Genomic DNA, 20,717 nt, shown 5'->3' on the forward strand with positions numbered 1-20,717 from the left:
CAGAAGAATTATTTGTTAATATTGCCTTACTAATCACTCACTTCTCACACCATAACTAAAATTAGCCTGGTCATTGCTACCTTAATGTATGATCAGTTCAGTGGAAAACTAAGAAAGCACCTGGCCATTACAGGGAGATACAGGGGAAAGTGAGGTGCCCCCTGTAAGTCCTTGCAGGTTCCTCATCATGCAACTGGTCTTGGCACTGCAACTTGACCAGAGTTTTCCTGGGGAGAGACTGCCAGTTGAGGGAAAGTGAGAAAGCTGAAGATAGAGGAGCAGATAAAGGTAGGTCAGCTGGTGGGTGGGAAGGAAGCAGGAAAAGGGGAGTCTACTGGGGCTTTGGGGGGAAAAGAAATAGCGGAGAAAGAGAAATTGGATGCCCTCCACAAGTCCTTGCCATTCCCCTACATAGTTTTTATATTGTGGATTATTTACCAAAATGGCTCACCAAAAACATTTTAGAATGATAAACAGAGGTAGTATCAGGATTTCTTATTCTTGAATGTGTTCTAAACACTAGAGTCAATGGACATTCCAAGTCCATTGGTGACAACTTCAGGAATAACAGACAAAATCCACAATCATCAGACCATTTACTCTAAAATCATCATAAAGATGCTTACATACGCATTCTGTCTTCAGCCAACACAGGACTCAAGACAGCATGAAATGCTGGCTTGGCTGTATCAACAAACTAGTCCATGGTTCAAAGATTTTAAGTAGATGGACTCAACTGGAGGCAATACTGCTGGATCAGCTCATTTCCATAAGGGGGAGGGGATAGTAGTAACATACACTGTATACTTAGTGCAATCCTACTTGTAGTACTGTCTTCTAATGCCATTGAGGTAAATGGGTTTAGAATGGGTTTACATTTACTTAGGATTGCACTGTCAGATCCCACCTTTCTTCTATCATAGAATTCCAGTAAGTTTACATAAAAATCCTTGGAGGTCTCCTATTCAGGCACTCACCAGACCAATCTGCTTAGCTTCAGCAAAGTTGTTGTGTCATGTCACTTTTAACCATATCTTTGGCCGGGGGGTGGTGGTGGTGGTGGTAATACACCAAGGAACACACCCATCCATCCAGCAGTCCACATTGTGTTGTCATCCTAATTTCCAGAACTCATATGCATCAGCATCTTCATTTACACTCAGTGTTGAACTCCTTCATGAATATTTGCAGGATGTGGCTAATTTATTATTCTTTCTACACAGGCTGTTTTGGCAAAGCAGTTAAGCATGGAGCACAGATCTTTAAACAACAACGCTAAGCAGTCCCACCAACAAAGCAACTTTTGTGCTTAAATTTATGCATGCATATCATTGCTTTGTTGGAACCATGCCCTAGTCTTCAAAGTTCACTAGACGTTTAAATGAGCATTGCGTTCTGGGACATCACAACCTCCTTCTGACAGGTCATGATATAAAACATTTTACTGCACTTCTTACAAATAAACAATACCAGTGAAGAACTTGGTTATATTATGTGCTCAGAGTTCCCATCTTTCTCAGCTTGGCCTCTAAAACATTCCCAACTCCCACTAAACCATGAGTTTATCTAACTCAGATTTAACCATCATGTTGCTGATGTTGTGCAACCTGACATTAGCAGTAGCATTAAGCTAATACTATAGGCATTAAACTAGATGGCATTTGATGAGAAGTGTAGTATAGAATAATCTGCTGTTGCCAAGCTACACAATCTGGTTTCAAACCTGGAGCTTGCATTTGTAGAATGGCTAATGTCTAGCATCCTCCTGCTACTTGTGTCACCCACCTTGAGGTGAGATAGTGTTTGGCTTTGGGGGCAACCTTCCATTCCTATAAATGCTGAACTTAATAGCACTGTGATGACTGTTTTCAATCAGTGCGATTTACATCTTGCATCATGTCCTCACCACCACTTAATGTTGCCTCTCCTCTTGCTGGCTCCATGAACAATTACTCCAAGGCACAATTATTTAAGAGTTTGTCCTACCAAAACCTGGGCATGCCTTAAAACCTATTTCTGAATATCGCCCCCCATGATCTGAATTCATGTTCCACTTGTCCAATGAGCTGCACATGGGAGAAGCACCCTAGAGGATGAGAATATGGACTATGTGACTCCATCTTTAACTTCCCCCTTCCTCCTCCTCTTCTATATTTGAAACCAGATTGTGCAGCTTGGCAACCACAAACCTTTCCCCTATTCTGACAATGCTACTTTTGGACAACAAATATAGGGGTTTTTTGGTGGGGGACCTAGTCTAGTGATTGAAGCGCTATATTAGTAAAATTGCCAATAATTTGGAGGAAACAAATGTCCCGTCCTTTTAACAGAGGTTTTATCATTTATCATTAGAACTCTGCTTTGGTTGGCACTGAAGATCTAATTCTGTAATGAGTTTGTTGCTATAGACACAAACAACTAATTATTAATTACTAAATTTACTAACTTATATTATTGTGACTTCATAATGTACTTATGCACATAAGTGCCATCAAGTCATAATCAACATATGACAACTCCAGCAAAAAGCTATGTCTGCTATGTCTGTCACCTATAGTCCTCTTACTTAACTATTATCTCAGTAACCAAGACAATATTATTTTTTATGAAGACCATCAATGTAGCCGTCACATCCTAGGATGTTTCCATCAAGAGCCATCACACCTTTTGTGTGAGACTAGGAAACCTCTTACACCCTGTTAGACACAAGACACCTCTCTGCCCCCTTCAACACACCTCCCCCTGCCGCAGCCAGCAGTATATTTGCATAAACACAAGCCTGTGTTTTCACTCTAAGGGTGCCCACTTATAGAGTTGCACCCCCAAGTATCTATTGCTTAGGCCTGCTAGGTCATGTACGCTGATCATCCACAACCTTTCTTCAGGACTTCTCCACACCCAGATAGGTAAATACTCCTATAACCCCCCCCTCTACTTTATCTCGCAATTCTAACCTATTTTTCCACAGTTCACTTGCATGTATGATACACAATCCCCTTTGTATGTGTTTGATTAATAACTTCATTTCTTAATAAATTCTTTATATTTTATTGTCTCCTGGTATCTGTGAGGAGGACTATCCTTCCAAGCCAACCCTAGTATACTCAGGTGTCATATCCCGCCTTATTCCTGGCTACAAAATTTGTCTGAAGCTAATTTCCCATCCATATCTGAGACAAGGCAGTTCAGGTAACACTAACCCTGGACTAAAGTCAACATTAATCCTCCCCCTCCCACAAAAAGAAAGATTTTGTGGAAGATTTCTGCCTAGTTGAAATGTTACAGCCTATATTTAGAGGCTGCATTTTTCTGATGTGAAAACAATTCTCCGTTGACAATATGGTTGTTTGAAAGAATTACCAGCGGCCTTGTGCAGAAGAGGCTTGTTAAAGGAAGGCTTATTAAAAATACAAGCTGCTTCCTGGACATCACCTTTACTCTGACTTTTCCCCACTATAAACAGAAGCAGCAATATTTGGCAGGATTTGTATCAAAACATAAAAAATGGAAAAGCCCATAATTCTTCCATTTTGGTACCTATTTAGTATTTATATCATAAATGAAACAGAATGTAAAAGACATACAGAAATCATGTTTTCAGGAGTTGTTAAAAACATTCCCAATTCCATCCTTTAAGTGTTCAAAATCATTTCACTGGGGCACAGCAAAGACCAGTCCAGATGATGAAACACATCTGTGTGTGATGACCTAATGTTTTGCAGTTTTCTGCTGATGAATTCAGCTGTAGAAAGCTGCTCACACCTGCCACTGGCCTCCATTTTCTTTAGGACTGATGGAGAGCCAATGGCAAAGAGCTTTGGTGTTCCCTGGATGATCACAATTATGGGCATGTAGGTCATAAAGCAGCGTGGCTACAAATTCATCAGGTCATGTCATTTGTTGTTTTCATTAGCCAGGCAACCATTCCCCGAGAGACACTGGGGACTCCTTCAATACATTTAATGGAATCTCTGTGATGTAATTGTCAAAATCCTGGTTGCTATATATGGCAATTATTCCAGACAGATTAGATGACATAGAACAGATGGACTGTTTGCCTGCTCATTTCTGGCTCCCATCTTTACTTTTTCATATTTATTGCTGTGTAGGAAGACTTCTCCATCTAAATTAGTATGAGTGCAATTCTTAGATCTTGATACCAGGGAGTGGGGAAAGGGTGTTGGAAGTTGAAATATTCAGGGTGTACATTATTTCCTCATGAGTATCTCCATTTAGGTTTATTTGGAGGTAAAGTTATTCTAAGAATGGTCAACTATTCCGTAAAATATATTGTCATCCAAGACCCAGCTCTTACATTGCTAAGTGAACCAAAAGACCCGTATTAACCTGCAGTAAGGCATAGGAATATAATCCAGGGCTTTTTTTGTAGCAGGAACTCCTTTGCATATTAGGCTATGCACCCCTGATGTAACCAATCCTCCAAGAGCTTATAGGGCTCTTCTTACAGGTCCTACTATAAGCTCTTGGAGGATTGGCTACATCAGGTGTGTGGCCTAATATGCAAAGGAGTTCCTGTTACAAAAAAAGCCCTGGGAATATCTACAATCTATGGATCAGATCTAGTAGAGGAAAATGTAATAGCCTGATCTTACTTGGTCAAAAATGATTCAATACCCTGTGAGGTAATGATTTGGGATCCACCATATTTCTACCATGTACAATTTTCATGTGTGTCTCTAATTCCCCATCTGAAATAGAAATCTGTACTAATTGAAGACTGTAAAGATGCATAATCTCATTAATTAGTTTTGTACATAATAACTGTAGGTTGTTGATTATAAAAGCCCACACCACAATAAACTGGTTAAGGTCTAGGATACCAAAGGCCTTGCCATTGTTGCAACAGCCCAACAAGGCTGCTCTTTTGGAACAAATAATTCCCTTTGTGTCTATCAGCCATATCAAAAGACTTGTTTATAAATACTTGCACATCACTCAATAAGTCATCACTTAAACTTGTCTCCACTGCAAGGTGTTCTTTGTGGTAGTCAAGTGGTATGAAAGTACTATTTGTGGTATACAAACTGTAATTACTGCTTCATGCATGCAAGTCATTACTTGATGTTGCACTTGTATGATGAATACATGTGTTCACTTAGCCTATGAAAACCCTTTACAAAAATCTGTGCCTATGCATGAATGCAAACAATCCACTTATTACCCTTCTGGCTGTTCTGGATGAGGCATACAATAGATAATACTGTCTTCCCAACAGTTTGGGAGCTGCGCTAGAAGTTCCATTACATTTTCTGTTATTTATTTGTCACTGCACCTAAATCACAATAAATTGTCAGGCAGTTGGTTGCCCAATCAGATAAAATATAACTTTTACCACTGACCATTTTCTAAGCCAATATAAACTAATGGGTGTATTTAAGTGATACAATAGGCTTCTGTATAGAGCAACAGAGTCTTTCTCTTCTAGAATAAAGCTTTTTCCATATATTTTCACCCACTGTACATCTTTAATATGTCTTTACTTAAAAAAAAAAAACTTTAATGGCAGGACATTGAAATGTAGAGGCATCATGATTCTGTCCTTATTCAAGATCAAAGTAGCTGTTGAGCCAGAGAAATGAATAATATATCTTCCCAGGAAACATGTTTTTGAAAAACAGCCCCACCCTCAAAGATTTTCTGTCTTCAGCATGGAGATACATTCGGAGGTCCATTTCAAGGTTTAGCACATTTCCAGGTATCATCACAGTTCACTCTGTGTAGTTCACAAATACAATCCATATTCATTATCATTAACTGTATAAATGGTACTGTTAAGCTTGTGACCCTCCCATTCATTCTGTTGAGGCACATTTGCTCCTAGGAATTGCACTCTTCACAGTGGCAGGAAAGAATGTAACGGTAGGTGGCTGTGAGTCTCATACCCCCAGAGCAGCGCAACCTCATGGCCTTCAGTTTGGAAGTTTGGGGGCGGCAGCAATGGCAGGTTGAACGGAAGGGCTGTTTGAGGACTGTGCTGAAGGACACCATTGGCTCAGAACGTGATGTTTGGCTGCAGCGACCCTCACAGCGAGCCAGCAGCACCATCTGCAATGTACAGGACAAAAGAATCATGAAAGACGGCCTGAGGTCTGTGCAGACTTGTGACACCAGCAGAAAAATATAACTGTCCAGGTCACATTAAACAGTCCAATTAAAAAAAAAATAACGACTACGCCTCATTATTGTATATGTCAACAGTATACACACACACACAATCTTAAAATTATATTCAAGGATAACCAAAGTTCTGCACTGAGAAAGCTATATGTTACTGGCTACAGAAATCATGCAAGTATATTTGTCTATTTAGCAGAATTTGTTTTGCTCCTATCATTATAAATAAGGGCAAGGCATGGAGGCCACTGGAAACTCATCTAATGGCCACTGGAGAAGCAGTAAATCAAATCATGTGATGTAGCATACTTAATTATCTCAGAACATTTTCACACATATGTAATACCACTGTCCAAACAGAAAAAGCTCCCTGCCTCAACCTGCTAGTGGCCACAGCAGAAAATATATGAACTGGGGGAAAGATTGAGAAGAGATAGCAGCTGGGACTAGCTGAACGTTTTGCAATACAGCTTACTAGAAGGCTCTCTGCCGTTAGCTTTCCACAAATGTAGCTCTACAAATCTGGTAAATGTGCTGCTTTTGTAATCACCTAATTATGGGCCTCCAGCCAAACCACTTTCTTTTTATTTATAAAATGCAGCTCTGGCTGTAGCCACTAGGGGCACAGGGAAGTCCAAACATAGCAAAAAGCATTCTGGGATCAGCTGGACTTCCCTTTCCCCAAGACTAAGTACAACCAAGCCAGAATGCTGATATTTGCTACAGTACCTGCCAGCCTGAAGATCATTTTCTCCAATAATCTAGCTTTCTTTTTATTTCATGATTATTACTGAAAATAATTTTGTCATATAGAGTAGGGGCCCTGCTTTGGATAGTCCCAGCCTAGCCTGATCTCATAAGATCTCAGAAGCTAAGCAGGACTGACATGGAGGCAGGCGATGGCAAACCACCTCTGAATGCATCTTGCCTTGAAAACTCTATGGGGGTCGCCATAAGTCAGCTGTGACTTGACAGCAAAGAAAAAGAGGAGAGTGGTGTAAAAAAAAGTATCTGCCCCAGGTGCCAAATAGGTTAGGGATGCCACTGCAGGTCCTCAGCATTCTCTATTAGAGCCCCAGCCACTCACCTGCTATCCACATGTTTATACCACTGAACATGGTACCAACTGCAGCTTATTCACATAAATGGACTACCAAGATCCATCAAACAAAAGAGTAACAACACCTTTCAAGCCAACAAGTGGTATTTCTTATTTTAGGTATCTCATTACATTTGTTACTCTGAGCTCACAAATACTGCGTGGAACCACCCTTCAGTTTAGCCTGTGTGTGATGGTGGTTAGAATGATGTTCTAGGATTTGGGAGACTCTTCGTTTAAATACCAACTCTACCATGTAGATTTCTGGATGAACTTGAGCCAGACACTCTTTCTCAGCCTAACTTACTTCACAGGGGTGTTCTTGAGGGTAAAACTGTGTGTGTGTGCGTGGAGAATAACCAAGTATGCCACCCCAACTTCTTTAGAGAAAGGGCAAAAAACAGTACTAGATACTAGGCAGGTATGTTTAAGCCCAGAGTGTGAAATATACAGGTCATACCCCCTATGTTGTATGACCTATGGCTAACTTCTTCCCTCAAAAAACTTTCCACTGCATCCTACTGGAATGCAATGAAATGTTTCTGAGCCCAAGTGGGGAGTGGGCATTCAAGGAAAACTTCTCTCCCCATCCTGGAAAACTTCTCTCCATGTCTCTGCTGGAATGTGAGGAACTTCCAGCTGCATACAGACCTGAGTGCCCACTCCCAGTTGGAAGGGATGCAGCAAGGTGCTTCCTGAGAGAGAGAGAGAGAGAGAGAGAGAGAGAGAGAGAGAAAGAGAGAGGTGGCGGCTGCAAGCATAGACAGCTTCAAGAGGGGACTGGAAAAACATATGGAACAGAGGTCCGTCAGCGGCTATTAGCCACAGCGTATTATTAGCCACAGCATATTATTATCTCTGTCTGGGGTAGTGATACTCTGTATTCTTGGTGCTTGCGGAGGGAGGCACAGTGGGAGGGTTTCTAGTGTCCTGGCCCCACTGATGGACCTCCTGATGGCACCTGGGTTTTTTTGGCCACTGTGTGACACAGAGTGCCGGACTGGATGGGGCATTGGCCTGATCTTACACGGTTTCTCTGATGTTCTTAACCCAGAAAGATAACATTCAGAATCCTCCTCCAATTTCCCCTGCATTCTAGAGATTCAATAGGAACTTGGAGATGGGATGCAAAATGCCAGCTCTCAGCTGTTTTCTGGGATAAGTGGTTTTCTGTCTTCCTCTCCCTGAAAGTTCATTTTTGCACATCAGGTTTCTGTGTTTTCAGCCCTGATATCCAACAAAGATGTGCTTGCAAATGCAAGATATTTCTCCACTAAAACAAATGTGAATCCCAGTCCCAGGATGCAATTGAAAAATTTCATGTGGTGTTGGGAGAGGGGGTCAGAACATCACTTCTCAATCTAGAGAACAGCTGAGAGGTGATGGTCTGACCCCCTCCCCCACCCGGTAACATTAGTCACAATGAAGCCAAGCTACATCATGAGGCAGCCCACTTAGCTGCAGTCACGATCACTTCAAGATGGTACCCTCAGTTTAAGCAGTTTTTGCAAGTGATGATTAAACTACCTTTTGTATTGCTTTTTCCTATACAGAAAATGACTGAGCTACATTAACAAGAATGTTCTTTTAACTTTAAAATATCTTCTACTTTGTGTGCCTCATTATCAACATTCAGGTCACATCTTTCAGTCTAAACAGTATGCATGAGAAAATAAACAAGTTTTGTTTTAAAAGCTCAATTCTTCTGTTTTATATATGTATAATAAAGTTGGCTTATATTTATTATGAAAAACCATTATATTTAGCTGTATCATTTTATGGCTAAAATATAGATCTATACTCACATTTTTCTCACAGTCCTTTAACCGTCTGAGCAAGATTTTACCATATATATTTTGGGCAATGTGCCAAAATGGGAGGAAAATAGCATGTGCTTTAGAAGCTTTGCTTCTCCTTTAAATCAATCACAGCAGCTGTTTCTTGCATTGTATAGTGCAAAGCTCAATAGAGACAATTGCCGAAATTATTAGCAGTGATATGATGCCATTGTACAGTAATAGTGTCAATGTAATATATTAGAAATGTGCAGATATTTTATGACTAGACACCCTTTCATCACAATGCTAGAGGGGGGAAGTGCTCAGGAAGCCAACCAACCACTGAGCTGGTGTACCTCTAAGATTTCCAAGCATATCTCCAAGATAGCACTCAGCTGCTGCTGCACCTCAGCCAGGTGCATGTGAGGCAATGCTGTGGAGCCCCACGAGAGCACTGCTGGTACAACATTATGTGCCAGTGGGGGGTTGCATGGGGCTGGGACTGTGGCAGAAGTTAGTTGTCTCCCAAAGCTGTTGCAGCCTGGGAATGGCCCCAACTACTTAAGCCTGAGCCGGGACACCCCATAGCTCAGGTGTTATAGTCCTGTACTATATAACCTATCTCTGAGGTACTTGACATACAAACTTAGAATGCACAGCATTTCACTCTGGTGGTAGGAAATGTACAGAGAAGGGCACATAGTACCATAGAGGGGGCACTTACTACTTACACCAAGAGAGAGAGCAAGCCTCCTTGCTGTGTGACTAACATGTCTCAGTTCACAACCCTTACATGTATCCCATCTCTGGAGCCACACACCAAAGGAGAAATCACATACTGACAGATAAGTAGGTGCAGGGATTTAGCAGGCTCAGCCCTAAAGTCCACACTTGCCTCCTTGTTTGTACCCTGGGCACTGCCTGACTATACAAGCCTGTGGCCAAGGATAGAGGTTTGTGAAAATGGGGGCAATCCAAGGTAGCTGCACCCAGCAGTAAGCCCCAGGTCATGGTACTTTAAAGACAGAGGACTTGTAGCTCCTTAGGACATGTTATGCACTGCAAGTGCAGCCCACCTCTTCAGACATGTTGAAGGCAGATGCAACAGACTGACAAGGACATGCAGAAATATTGTTGCTCACCAACAGTGTAATCTTATACAGAGCATATTGATTTCAACTAATTTAAAAGAGTGTAACTCCGTTTAGGATTACAGATGTACTCTGCTGGGTGTTACATACAGCTTGAATGGGGAAGTGGGCTGATGGGTAGTCCAAGGGGCAGCGGCGTCACTGGGGTGGGGCCAAGGGGGCCATCAGCACTCCCCCAGAGCATTCTCATTGGCCACCCTCTCCGCCTTGTGCAAGTGTCGACGGCCGCCTCTAGTTGCTGCCCGCCCGGAGCCCGCGCCTGGAGCAGTGAGTCACCCATGGAGTCGGAGGAGAGGGGGATGGCGCTGGGATGCGGCTGAGTCAAGGCCTGATGCATGGTGGTTGGCTGGCGGGCGGCTCCTCCCAGGTGCTGGTGGGCCTGTGAAGGGAAGGGGGCTTCACGGCGTCTACCGACCGGGGCACATCCGCCCGCTCTGCCCCAGGCCCGGGCTCCGGGCGGGCAGCAACTAGAGGCGGCCGTCGACGCTTGCGCAAGGTGGAGAGGGCGCAGCTCCCTCCAAAACACGGGCAGGGAGGGAGAGGGGCTTCCTGCCTTCCCACGCTTTTGCGCAGCCAGCAGGGCGCACTTGGCCCCACGGTGCAACCCACCCTAGTGACGCCTCTGCCAAGGGGAGATGTGTGTGCTCCAGCATAGTAGCATGTCTCTGGGTCTCACTCCCCCTCGCAGGTTGGTGGTGCAGACACACAGAAGGTTCAGGGTAGATGGGGTGCAAGAGTGTGGCATGGAGAGGTTATGTCTCAGCTAATATTATCAGTATTATATTATCAGGGAATATTATCAGGGAAGAGAGTTTGTGGCTTGGAGTGGGGATAATGATGTGTGGCAGCACTTTCACTGCCAGTCATACCCTTGCCAGGGGAACAGGTGGCCATCTGGTTAACCATGTGGGTGTCCTTTCCCTGTGGGCTATGGAGGAAATGCTCAGGTAACATGCCTCTGCTGGAGTTGTCACTGAGTCTCTGGAGCTCTAGGGGAGGAAAGTGGTATTCGAGTATGGCCACACTGGTAGTTGGCGACACTTGTTTGAACCACTTAGAGGAATGTCATCTGGCATTACCACTTGATTGCTGTGTATTGCCAAGGTTGCTATGATCTCTACCATGCTTGCTCTGTGACTTGCAATTTGCAGACGGGTGTGTGTTGTTTCCCCCCCCCCTACGGAATGTCCTTAGGGGGCCAACCAGTGGCACCACTATTATACTGGTGGCTGGCCACTTCCACCCCAACATCCTACAGAATTGTACTGCCCATCTCCCCAGCCTCCTTTTTTTCTTATCCGCACTCGTTTCCATTAAGGGGTGATTGTATTATAGTACTAGTCATTTTGATCTATACTGATCACAGGCCATAATGAATTACAATAAAATTACAGAAAGAAAATGAATGTTGCTTCTGCACTAGCTGTTTAGTCTGAAATTACCATGGTTTTGTTTGCTCAGTTTTGAGAGAAAATCCACTGACGTCTTTTATTCCATTGTTTTGCCTGAAGTCCTTCCATGGTCTCAGACCTATCTATGGTGATTTTTAAAAAAAAAAAAAAACACATAAAATACAGCAGGTTCTCTGGTGGAGTCACTTAAAGTGGTATTGAGGTTTCTCAGGGTTACTATCTTTTTATAAAGTTGGTTACCTCTACACAAAACTGCAAAACAGAAGTAATGCTTGTGGGCGGCACAGCCAACTGACTGGAAATGAAAATGACTGCTGCTTTATACTGGATCACACCTGGATTCCCAGGTAGCAGCAGTGGCACAAGGTGCTTTTTTAGTGTCTGGCTGCTTTACCAGCTGCATCCTCTGCTGGAAGGTCAAAACCTCATCATCGGTATCCATCCTTGGTGAGCTCAGTGTTGATTTCTCCATGGGGCTGCTGTTAAATATGATTCAGCCATTTCAGCGAATGCAGAATACCACAGCCAGACTGGTGTGAGCAAGCATGAACATACACCAAGACTGAAATGACTGTGCTGGTTTCCTGTTTGCTTTGGATTAGGCTTAAGGTGCTAGCATTGGCCTTTTAAGCTTTAAACAGAAACTGCTTATGCAGTAGCAGTTGCTCTACCCTTGGGTTTCAGCTTTCCCCATTAAAATCGATTGATTCCCCACCAGTTGCTGCATGGCTGCATTTTGATCCACAGCTCCCTCCAGTTCCCCCTGCATCTTCCTGATCTCTAAAAAAAACAAGAGATCATCTACTCCCATATGTAAAAAATGTGGAAATTTCTCTTAGAAACAAAAAAAAAATAATCAGAGGAAAACAATTTGATACAAAATGACCATAAAATCAAAAATTTAAAAAGAGCAGTTACTTTGCAGAACAATCTTGAAGTGCAGGCATACTATGAAGATGACAAAAATTAAGGTTTATTCAACCATAGTAACTACAATTGGGATGCATGAAAAGGGATGTGCTTGCAAGTTATGAGGGAATCAACAGTTTCCTTTCAGTTGAAGGAATACAAACTGGAACTCTTGCAAGGCCACAAGGCTTGCTGCTATTTTACAAATTAACAGATCCACAAGAATTGGAAGTACTCATTAGGAAAATGAAAATATAAGTTTGTTCACTTTACTCACATTATGCCCAATGTCTCTGCTTTAACTGCTATCTCCCACTGTATTGTCTTAAGCAGCCCCAGCTGATGCCACAATTGATCACATTCTACCTCATTCTACCCACCAGCAGCCCTATAATGTCAATCTTTGTCTCATTCTTTCCCTGTTTAGATTCAGGGCTGCCAGCATCCAGGTGGGGCCTAGAGATCTCCTGGTATTGTCACCAGGCCTCGGATTCAGCAGGAGCTCACAGGAGCGCAGCTTCTGAACATTTCTGAGGGTTCCCCCTCTTTCTTCCCACCTACCTTGTCCATTGAATAGTAGTTGCAGTTGCATAACAATCCCTGGATTAGGAAAGTGGGCAGCCAGCCAGCCCCCAGTGGCTTTGCCATGCCCCCAGAAGCCCTCATTAACCCCTGGAGAAGCTGATGCCACCCATTCTCCACTTCTTATGTGTATTTGGGCAGCAGGTGGCTTGCTGGCCTTTTGATTGGGGGAGGGACAGCCCAGGAGAGCAAGGCCTGCTTGAGCTGGCTAGAACTCTAGCCAGCCCAAGCAGTAGGGTTGCCAAATCCAATTCAAGAAATACCTGGGGACTTTGGGGGTGAAGCCAGAAGACTTTGGGGGTGGAGCCAGGAGACATTAGGGGTGGAGACAAGATCAAGGCTGTGACAAGCATCACTGAACTCCAAAGGGAGTGCTGGCCATCACGTTTAAAGGGACGGCACACCTTTTCAATGCCTTCCTTCCATAGGAAATAATGAAGGATAGGGGCACCTTCTTTTGGAGCTCATAGAATTGGACCCCCTGGTCTAATCTTTTTGAAACTTGGGGGGTATTTTGGGGAGAGGCACTACATGCTGTACCGAAAATTTGGTGCCTCTACCTCAAAAAACAGCCCCCCCCCAGAGCCCCAGATACCCGCTGATCAATTCTCCATGATTTTCTATGGGAATAAATCTCCATAGGGAATAACAGAGTTCCCAGCAGACATTTCCCTCCCCTCCCCCTGCTTTCTGACGACCCTGAAGCGGGGGGAGGGTCTCCAAACTGGGGGATCCCCTGCCCCCACCTGGGGATTGGCAACCCTACCAAGCAGGCCTCACTTACCCAGGGCTCTCCTTTCTTGCATCGGGTTGCTTTTGGCTGGGTGGGGGTGGCATATGGTAATGAGTTATGCTAATAAGATCCGCCACCTATTTTTCTATAAAATGACCCCCGATTACCACTGAACTCCAGTTGGAATTCCAGAGATCAGCTCCCCTGGACAAATGGTGGCCACTTCGGAGGGTGGACTCTGTGGTATTGTATCCCACTGAGGTCTCTCCCCAGGTTTTACCCTCAAGTCTTCAGGAACTTCCCAACCTGGAGTTGGCAACCCTACAAGATGATAGATACATAATCCTTTAACAACAACATTAAATAAATAAATAAATAAATATTAGAACTGTGGCAGGCTTGTTGATCAGCATTAATTTCTCTCATCTTTATGGTCTATGGTCTTCCTATCTTGGGCTTGGTCTACACATATAGCGAAATGGGCAATGAGGTGAGAGAGTAATGCAGTGATGAGAGTAATGGGAGGAATTACATTTTCAGAGTTCCCCTCTGTGATTGATTTCCTATGAGTGGAAAGCTAGCACACCAGGGGTTGCAATCCTTCAGGGGTGGTGGGCAAGCTCCTGTTCCTGGGATCCAGGCCCTGCCAGGTTTCTGTGCTCCAGCAGGAGCAAGGGATGGGGATGGCGAATGACATCACATGTTTACACTAGTGATGTGCCATAATTTCTGGGTTGTTCCTGGAAATTAGATGGCAACAACTCTAAAAATTTGCTCACCTCCGTGAGTTCTTTCTACCATGGAAATGTGTGACTTGCTAGAGTATTGTGACCCCTCTTCTAGAAACAAAATGGAATTGATGTCACAGCATTGCACTTCAGTGTGCAGCATCACTACCAGCCCAGCAAAGGTCTTCAGCTAGCAACTGTAAACACAGCATGCAACAAATTATGCAAGAACCTTTCCCATGATATGGCCAATTTTTATCTGCAGGGAATTTTTACATGTGGGGACCATTAAGAATGTATCCTCCCCACATGCAAACTGAACTGCTACAGCTGAATTCTACCACCTCCAAATTCTGAATTCTACTACCTCCAAATTCTGTTTTCATTTTAGGGAGGTGAGAATGTGAAGAAGTGAGTTCTCAACAGAAAAAGGAGTTGAGGTTAAGTATGAATTAGCTTTTGCAGAGAAAGTGATGGTAAGGAGAAAGGGTTGGCAACTGCAGCAGCAGGTGTCAGAGCTCCAGTTGATGGTTCTCTCAGGCTTTCCCCCTTCCATCAAACAAGACACAGCAGGAGGAAAAAAACCCTCACTGCTGCTGTTAAACCATGTTGAAATTTTCCAAGCACAACATTTCAAACAAAAACACTTTTTTTGGCATTCTCTCATGTTTCTAAATGAAAATGAACAGTTGGCCAATATCACTTGAAACCATATGTAAACCACATTTACTGCATTTGGCTCAAAGCAAAACTAGATCTGGAGTAGTATGAACGGAGGATGTGTGTGGATAAGGATGAACCTGCCCCATAACAAATGCAAGCAGCATACCTGGTCTTTACTACTAAAAGGGGTGCCATATTGCCCACTGATCCTCCCCCACATTTCAATCTACTTGTGATCATTCCTCAAGAGTGCCTGTATGTCTCATTTTTATGAGGTATAAAGAATAATAACAAAAATGTTCTCAAAATACACTTTAACGAATATTTGAATGTATCTAAGAGCAGACCTTGTTCCCACCTCCACGGAAACTTGAAGTGTGCCCCTCTCTACCTAAAACACAGTGCTGGATTAGAACCGGAGAGATTTCCTTGCAAACCCTTGCTCAGTCATGAAACTGGGGCATTCAGGGAAGGAAAAGATGAAAGAGCAGGGTAGGGGAAAATGAGATAACCCCCCCCCCAAAAAAAAAAAAGCTGCTGGGGTCCTGGTTGTAATTAACAGCAATAACAACACAAATGCTATTGGCAGAGCAAACTTTTTCATTGTTACTATCTGCAGCCAAATATATCTGCCATTTGAGAAAATACAACTAAGTTGTTCTTTGGATATGTGTCAACAGATTCTAGATTGCCAGAGTGATTTCACTGAGAAGTTCCAAATACTAATGTGAAAAGATGCTTAAAGCAAGTCTAAATAAGTAGGAATGGAGCCCCACATTACTGTATATTGCAGAAGAATCAGGATGTGATCTGTACAATAGTGTAATATGAAACAAGATATGAAATCTATTAAGGCATGGAGAGATATTATAATTGTGAGCTTTTCTAGACTGAAGTTAGACAAAAGTCATAGGGAGTCATAGAAAAATTCTGATGGGCTCTGGAAAATTCTGAAAACAACAATTTTGAAATATCTTTTTTATTGTCTCACTAGTACTTGTTGCACATAGAAACCTATTTTGCAGCCAACAACACATAATCCAATTACATCTGAAACATACCCTGTCTTTCATTTTAAGACTCTGAAGACTGAGACATCTCCATCATGCCCTGAATAGGTTTGTCAGCCTCCAGGTGGAGCCTGGAGATCTCCTGCTTTTACAACTGATCTCCAGCTTGCAGAGGTCAGCTCCCCTGGAGAAAATAGCTTCTTTGAAGGGTGGACTGTATGCCATTGTACCATGCTGAGGCCCCGCCCCGCCCCTCCCCTTCCCTAAACCCACCGTCTTCTGGATCCATCACCAAAATCTCCAGGTATTTTTCAACACACACCTGGTAACCCTAGCCCTGAAACATCTTCTCCCCCACCCTCCTTTTAATCTTTTGATGAACCTGGTAATGTTATCTAGAAACTCAGAAGTTTGCTAGTTGTGATATTTTGGCTGATCCTGATAAACAGTAATACATGACTTTTGTTCTTCAAGTGATGCTGTCAAAGTTGTTTTTTCTTTGAATCATTCTGTTATTACGAATTTAGGTTTATACATTTTTAAAAGCCCCTTTTGCAAATAAATTGATAACAACTATTGTCTGTAATAAACAGCATGGCTCCAGGATGGTCAGTAAAACTGTCTCTTTAATTCCATCACAATTTGAGGCGCATGAAAAATTCCATTGCATGCTTATGACTGAGAAGGGAATAACAAAAAAAAACCATACTTTAAGGAACTGAGTGAGAGCTGCAGTCCTGGTACTAAGCCCAGTCAAAAGGAATTCAGCACAAAACAAAATAAGCCCCTAGTAGATGTTCTGCCTGTTTAGTACACACAGACAACTCATTCAGCACACTAGAAAGTATCACAGGGAGTTAATTTCACAGGAGCAATTGTGTTAATCTACTACTGCCAAAATAATAAAAACAACTATCCTAAACAGGTCTTCTTAAGTCTGTCCAATGGGGTTTACTTCCAGGAGAGTGTTCTTGGGACTGCAATAGTCTTGCAGCACTCTTTGGATACTGATTCATGTTTTGAGGAAGCACTGAAATCAGACCTGTTTTTTAAACAACTAGCAATGTAATGAGGTGGCCAGATCCCACCTCATTACATGCATTCACATTTGACAGTGGGCTCTCACGAATAAATTTGTCAGTCTTTAAGATGGGAGAAGACTCTCTGTTATCATAAAGAATGTAGCAAAATGACTACTTTTTTCTATTTCTATTTATTATTTGCATATCACCTAGACTGTCACACTCTTTATGAACTTGGTATAGTTCATAAAACACTTTTTCAAGGATGTGGAATTTTAAATTTAAAAATGGAATTCTTTGAGCATTTTTTGCTGCCAGATTTTGAAATGAACCTCTGTGACTGTGAAGGACATCTGCCAATTCACATAAGCTATTTCATGTCCTCACAGGGCAGCCCCAGCCTTCTCCAGGAATGTAGAGAAACTTAATATGTGATCTGGCAGATCAAAAATATGTCAGCAGAAATTTCTGTGATTGCAGTGGTTGGAAAAATTGTTGCTGCCATCAAGAAAAGTGCAGCTGACTGTGTTGTGATTGAGCAGTTCATACATTTCTTCTTCATGCAAACATGTACGGGGGTGGGGGGAGACCAAAATTATATTGTGTAAACCAGCCAGGTCTCTGTAGTCTGGAAATCAGCTGTAATCCCAGGAGAACCTCAGGATCCACCTGGAGGGTGGTAATCATATCCTCATGCCATGTGACAAATTGCTTTTGAAACTAAGGGGACTTTCAACAGCAGATTGTAACATGAAGGCACTCTTTGGATACTGATTCATGTTTTGAGGAACATAGGTTCCAATTCAAAAGAAAAGATATAGAAGGCATCATTTTGACATCTCACTTCAATGGGCAAAAACGTCTAGAATCAGCACTGAAATCAGACCCGTATTTTAAAAAACCATTTGAACTTTTCAAGATTGTATTGAAAGCCTCACGGGACTGACATTATTTGGTTTGACTCAGTTTTTGGGGCAGCCATTTTTGTGTAACAACAACAACTTAATGTTGCTATCTTGAAATAACCAGTTTTTGATTCAGTTTTATACAACCACACTGCTCTTTCATCTTATATCTATATTTACATCCATGTCTAGATCTAAATCTATATCTTACCTTTGAACTGCACTTATACAAAGGGTGACTGATGGAATCGACATAATGATGCCTCATGCAGCGTCCTGGGTCTGAGTCAATCATGAAGGTATTGTCAGTTTTAGTATCTGCATCTCCCATGATTGCCAGAAGAGACAGCATGGAAATTGAAGCAGCTAGTACATGACTTCCCATCATTGGAGAACTTCTTAGGAATAACAGTAGAGGGAGGTAGAGTATCAAAAGCACTCTAAAGACTGAGGCCCAATCCCTTTTGAGGAACGTGAAAGATCTGTTCGAAGTCTCTGGGTTGTCATTGCTAGTTTTGGGATAGACGTTTGTTGAAGTTATAATCCATCAAAGCATCCCCTTCAAGGCTGAAATTAAAAAAAAAGCAATAACACATGATCCTGAACAAAAAGCCGGCCTTCAGACAGAAACAGACATAAATCATAATAATGCTCAAAGGACTTAGGTTAGCCGAGATATATTTACTGAGTCAACATCATCTCACAGTAGGTACAGTGAAAGGAGGTGAGCACCTTGCTACTTTAAAACCTCTTCTATCAACACCCTAAGAATGAGCATATTAACTTTTACTATTGTCAAAACTATTTTAATGGGATCAGTTCAGTTCAATGTCAATTATTTAGTAATACACAAATTCCTGAAATTTGAATTTGAAAATTAAAGTACTACATATATGCATATGAAACAACTCAAAGATGTGTTCTTGGGTACTATATTGAGCTATTCTTATTTAAAGATGGAATTTTGGCTCAAAGAAGAAGTGAAAGAATTCATTGGGCTCATCCTTTCATCCTCATGGTCTTCTTTGCCATAAAGTATTGAAAGATCAACCCTATTGCATCCTTGCTTTTATGGGCTGCAGCACTGCACACTGTAATGCCCATGAAAACATGTTGAAACAGATGGGACATTTTTGAATATACGTGTGCATACTATTGCTACGACAACAAAGTGAAGACAGTACAACTTTTAAATACATGTACAAACATGGCACAAACGCACTCATTCTATCTATCTATACAGTGCAAGAGAGAGTTTGACAAACAGAAACTGATATCAGGTTAATTAAAATGCTTTAACTTTATAACTGAAGCCCACCCTTGCTTTAAGACCCCTGTTCTAAAGTAGAATCTAAAAGAGCATTTATCATAGGAAGCACCTACAAGATTGGTTTCTTCATCCACTTCAGAAAAATTATAGCCAGAGCTTATTTGACTATGTTGATTTATTTAAATATATGTATTTACATCATCTAAGGGGGGGTATATATACTTGCATCAAGCCTAAATGGGGGGTGGGACCAAATTCCCCCCAAACCAAATAAAGCACATCAAGTTGCTGTAACTCCATTGAGGAGGGAATTGCACCCAGCTATCCCATGTGCCAAACATTTCATAAAACCATGAGATTAGAGCTTGAAAACATTCAGATCTTTAAAGTGGGAGAATAAAAGCCCTGTTGCAACTTCTGTTTAATCACAGAGATATTTGACATTATTTCTATGATATCTCTATATACATGAATTCATTTGCATCTGCTTGGCCAAAAATGCAGCTAGGCAACCAGCGGCCTTCCCACTACCTTGAGGATTACCTGTGTTTTCTCCATTTGAACAGGCATATTAGCCTTATAAAGACAAAGAAGCCACATCTGTACTCGTGAGGTGAGCACACACAAAGCTGACTTATACTGAATCAGACCATTGGTCCATCAAGGTCAGTCGTATCTACTCTGACAGGCAACAACTTTCCAGGGTCCCACGTAGAGATCTTTTCATGTCACCTCCTACCTGATCCTTTTACCAGGAGATGCTGGGATTGAACCTGGGACCTTGCACATGCCAAGCAGACACTCTACCATTGAGCCACAGTCATTTTCTATTGGATGATCCAACATCACTGATGGAAAGGCCTATTTTGGTAGTGGCCTTAATTGTATTGGTCACAGTCTGTCAAGCATGCGGGCTCAATGACGAGTCAAAATTGATACAAAGACTACATTTATTGATAGACCGATACTTTGGTGTAACAGGTTCTTGAGAGTAATGCTGCCAATACATTGATACAATACTTTTAAGGCTTACTTCAAAAGGATTCCAAGGGATGGGGTTGCGGGGTAGCATTCACACATAAACTATCATAAATGTCTACATTCCCATAGTGTTATCAGGACTGTGTCCTTGCTTTCCCCAGATGGCTCGTACTCCCTTACAGGAATGTATGGGAAGGTGCTGATTACTTGGTTTCAGTTCTCACTACTTCTAATTATAAGCATAAAGCAAGATGGGGGGAAGGAAAAGAATAACAAGCTAGCAAAGTTGGATCCTCCATGAAACTTCAAAGACCAGGTTAGGCAGGACCCTAAAACAAT

The 20,717-nt window shown here is 42.2% G+C and overlaps 1 protein-coding gene across 2 annotated transcripts in view; it reads right to left on the reverse strand.

Annotated features, from left to right (window-relative positions):
• Positions 1-5,507: 5,507 nt before the first annotated feature.
• The window catches only part of NDP (norrin cystine knot growth factor NDP), a 62,932-nt gene continuing 47,722 nt past the window's right edge, over positions 5,508-20,717 (reverse strand). For both annotated transcript variants that reach the window (XM_060234172.1, XM_060234171.1), the window contains 2 exons: positions 18,339-18,694; positions 5,508-6,066 (listed from right to left, as the gene is read on the reverse strand). In XM_060234172.1, the coding sequence (XP_060090155.1) occupies positions 5,839-6,066; positions 18,339-18,515 (405 nt within the window). In that variant the 5' untranslated portion in view covers positions 18,516-18,694 and the 3' untranslated portion in view covers positions 5,508-5,838. The remainder of the gene's footprint in view (positions 6,067-18,338; positions 18,695-20,717) is intronic.

The sequence above is a fragment of the Heteronotia binoei genome, chromosome 3, assembly GCF_032191835.1.
Source record: "Heteronotia binoei isolate CCM8104 ecotype False Entrance Well chromosome 3, APGP_CSIRO_Hbin_v1, whole genome shotgun sequence".
NCBI lineage: Eukaryota > Metazoa > Chordata > Lepidosauria > Squamata > Gekkonidae > Heteronotia > Heteronotia binoei.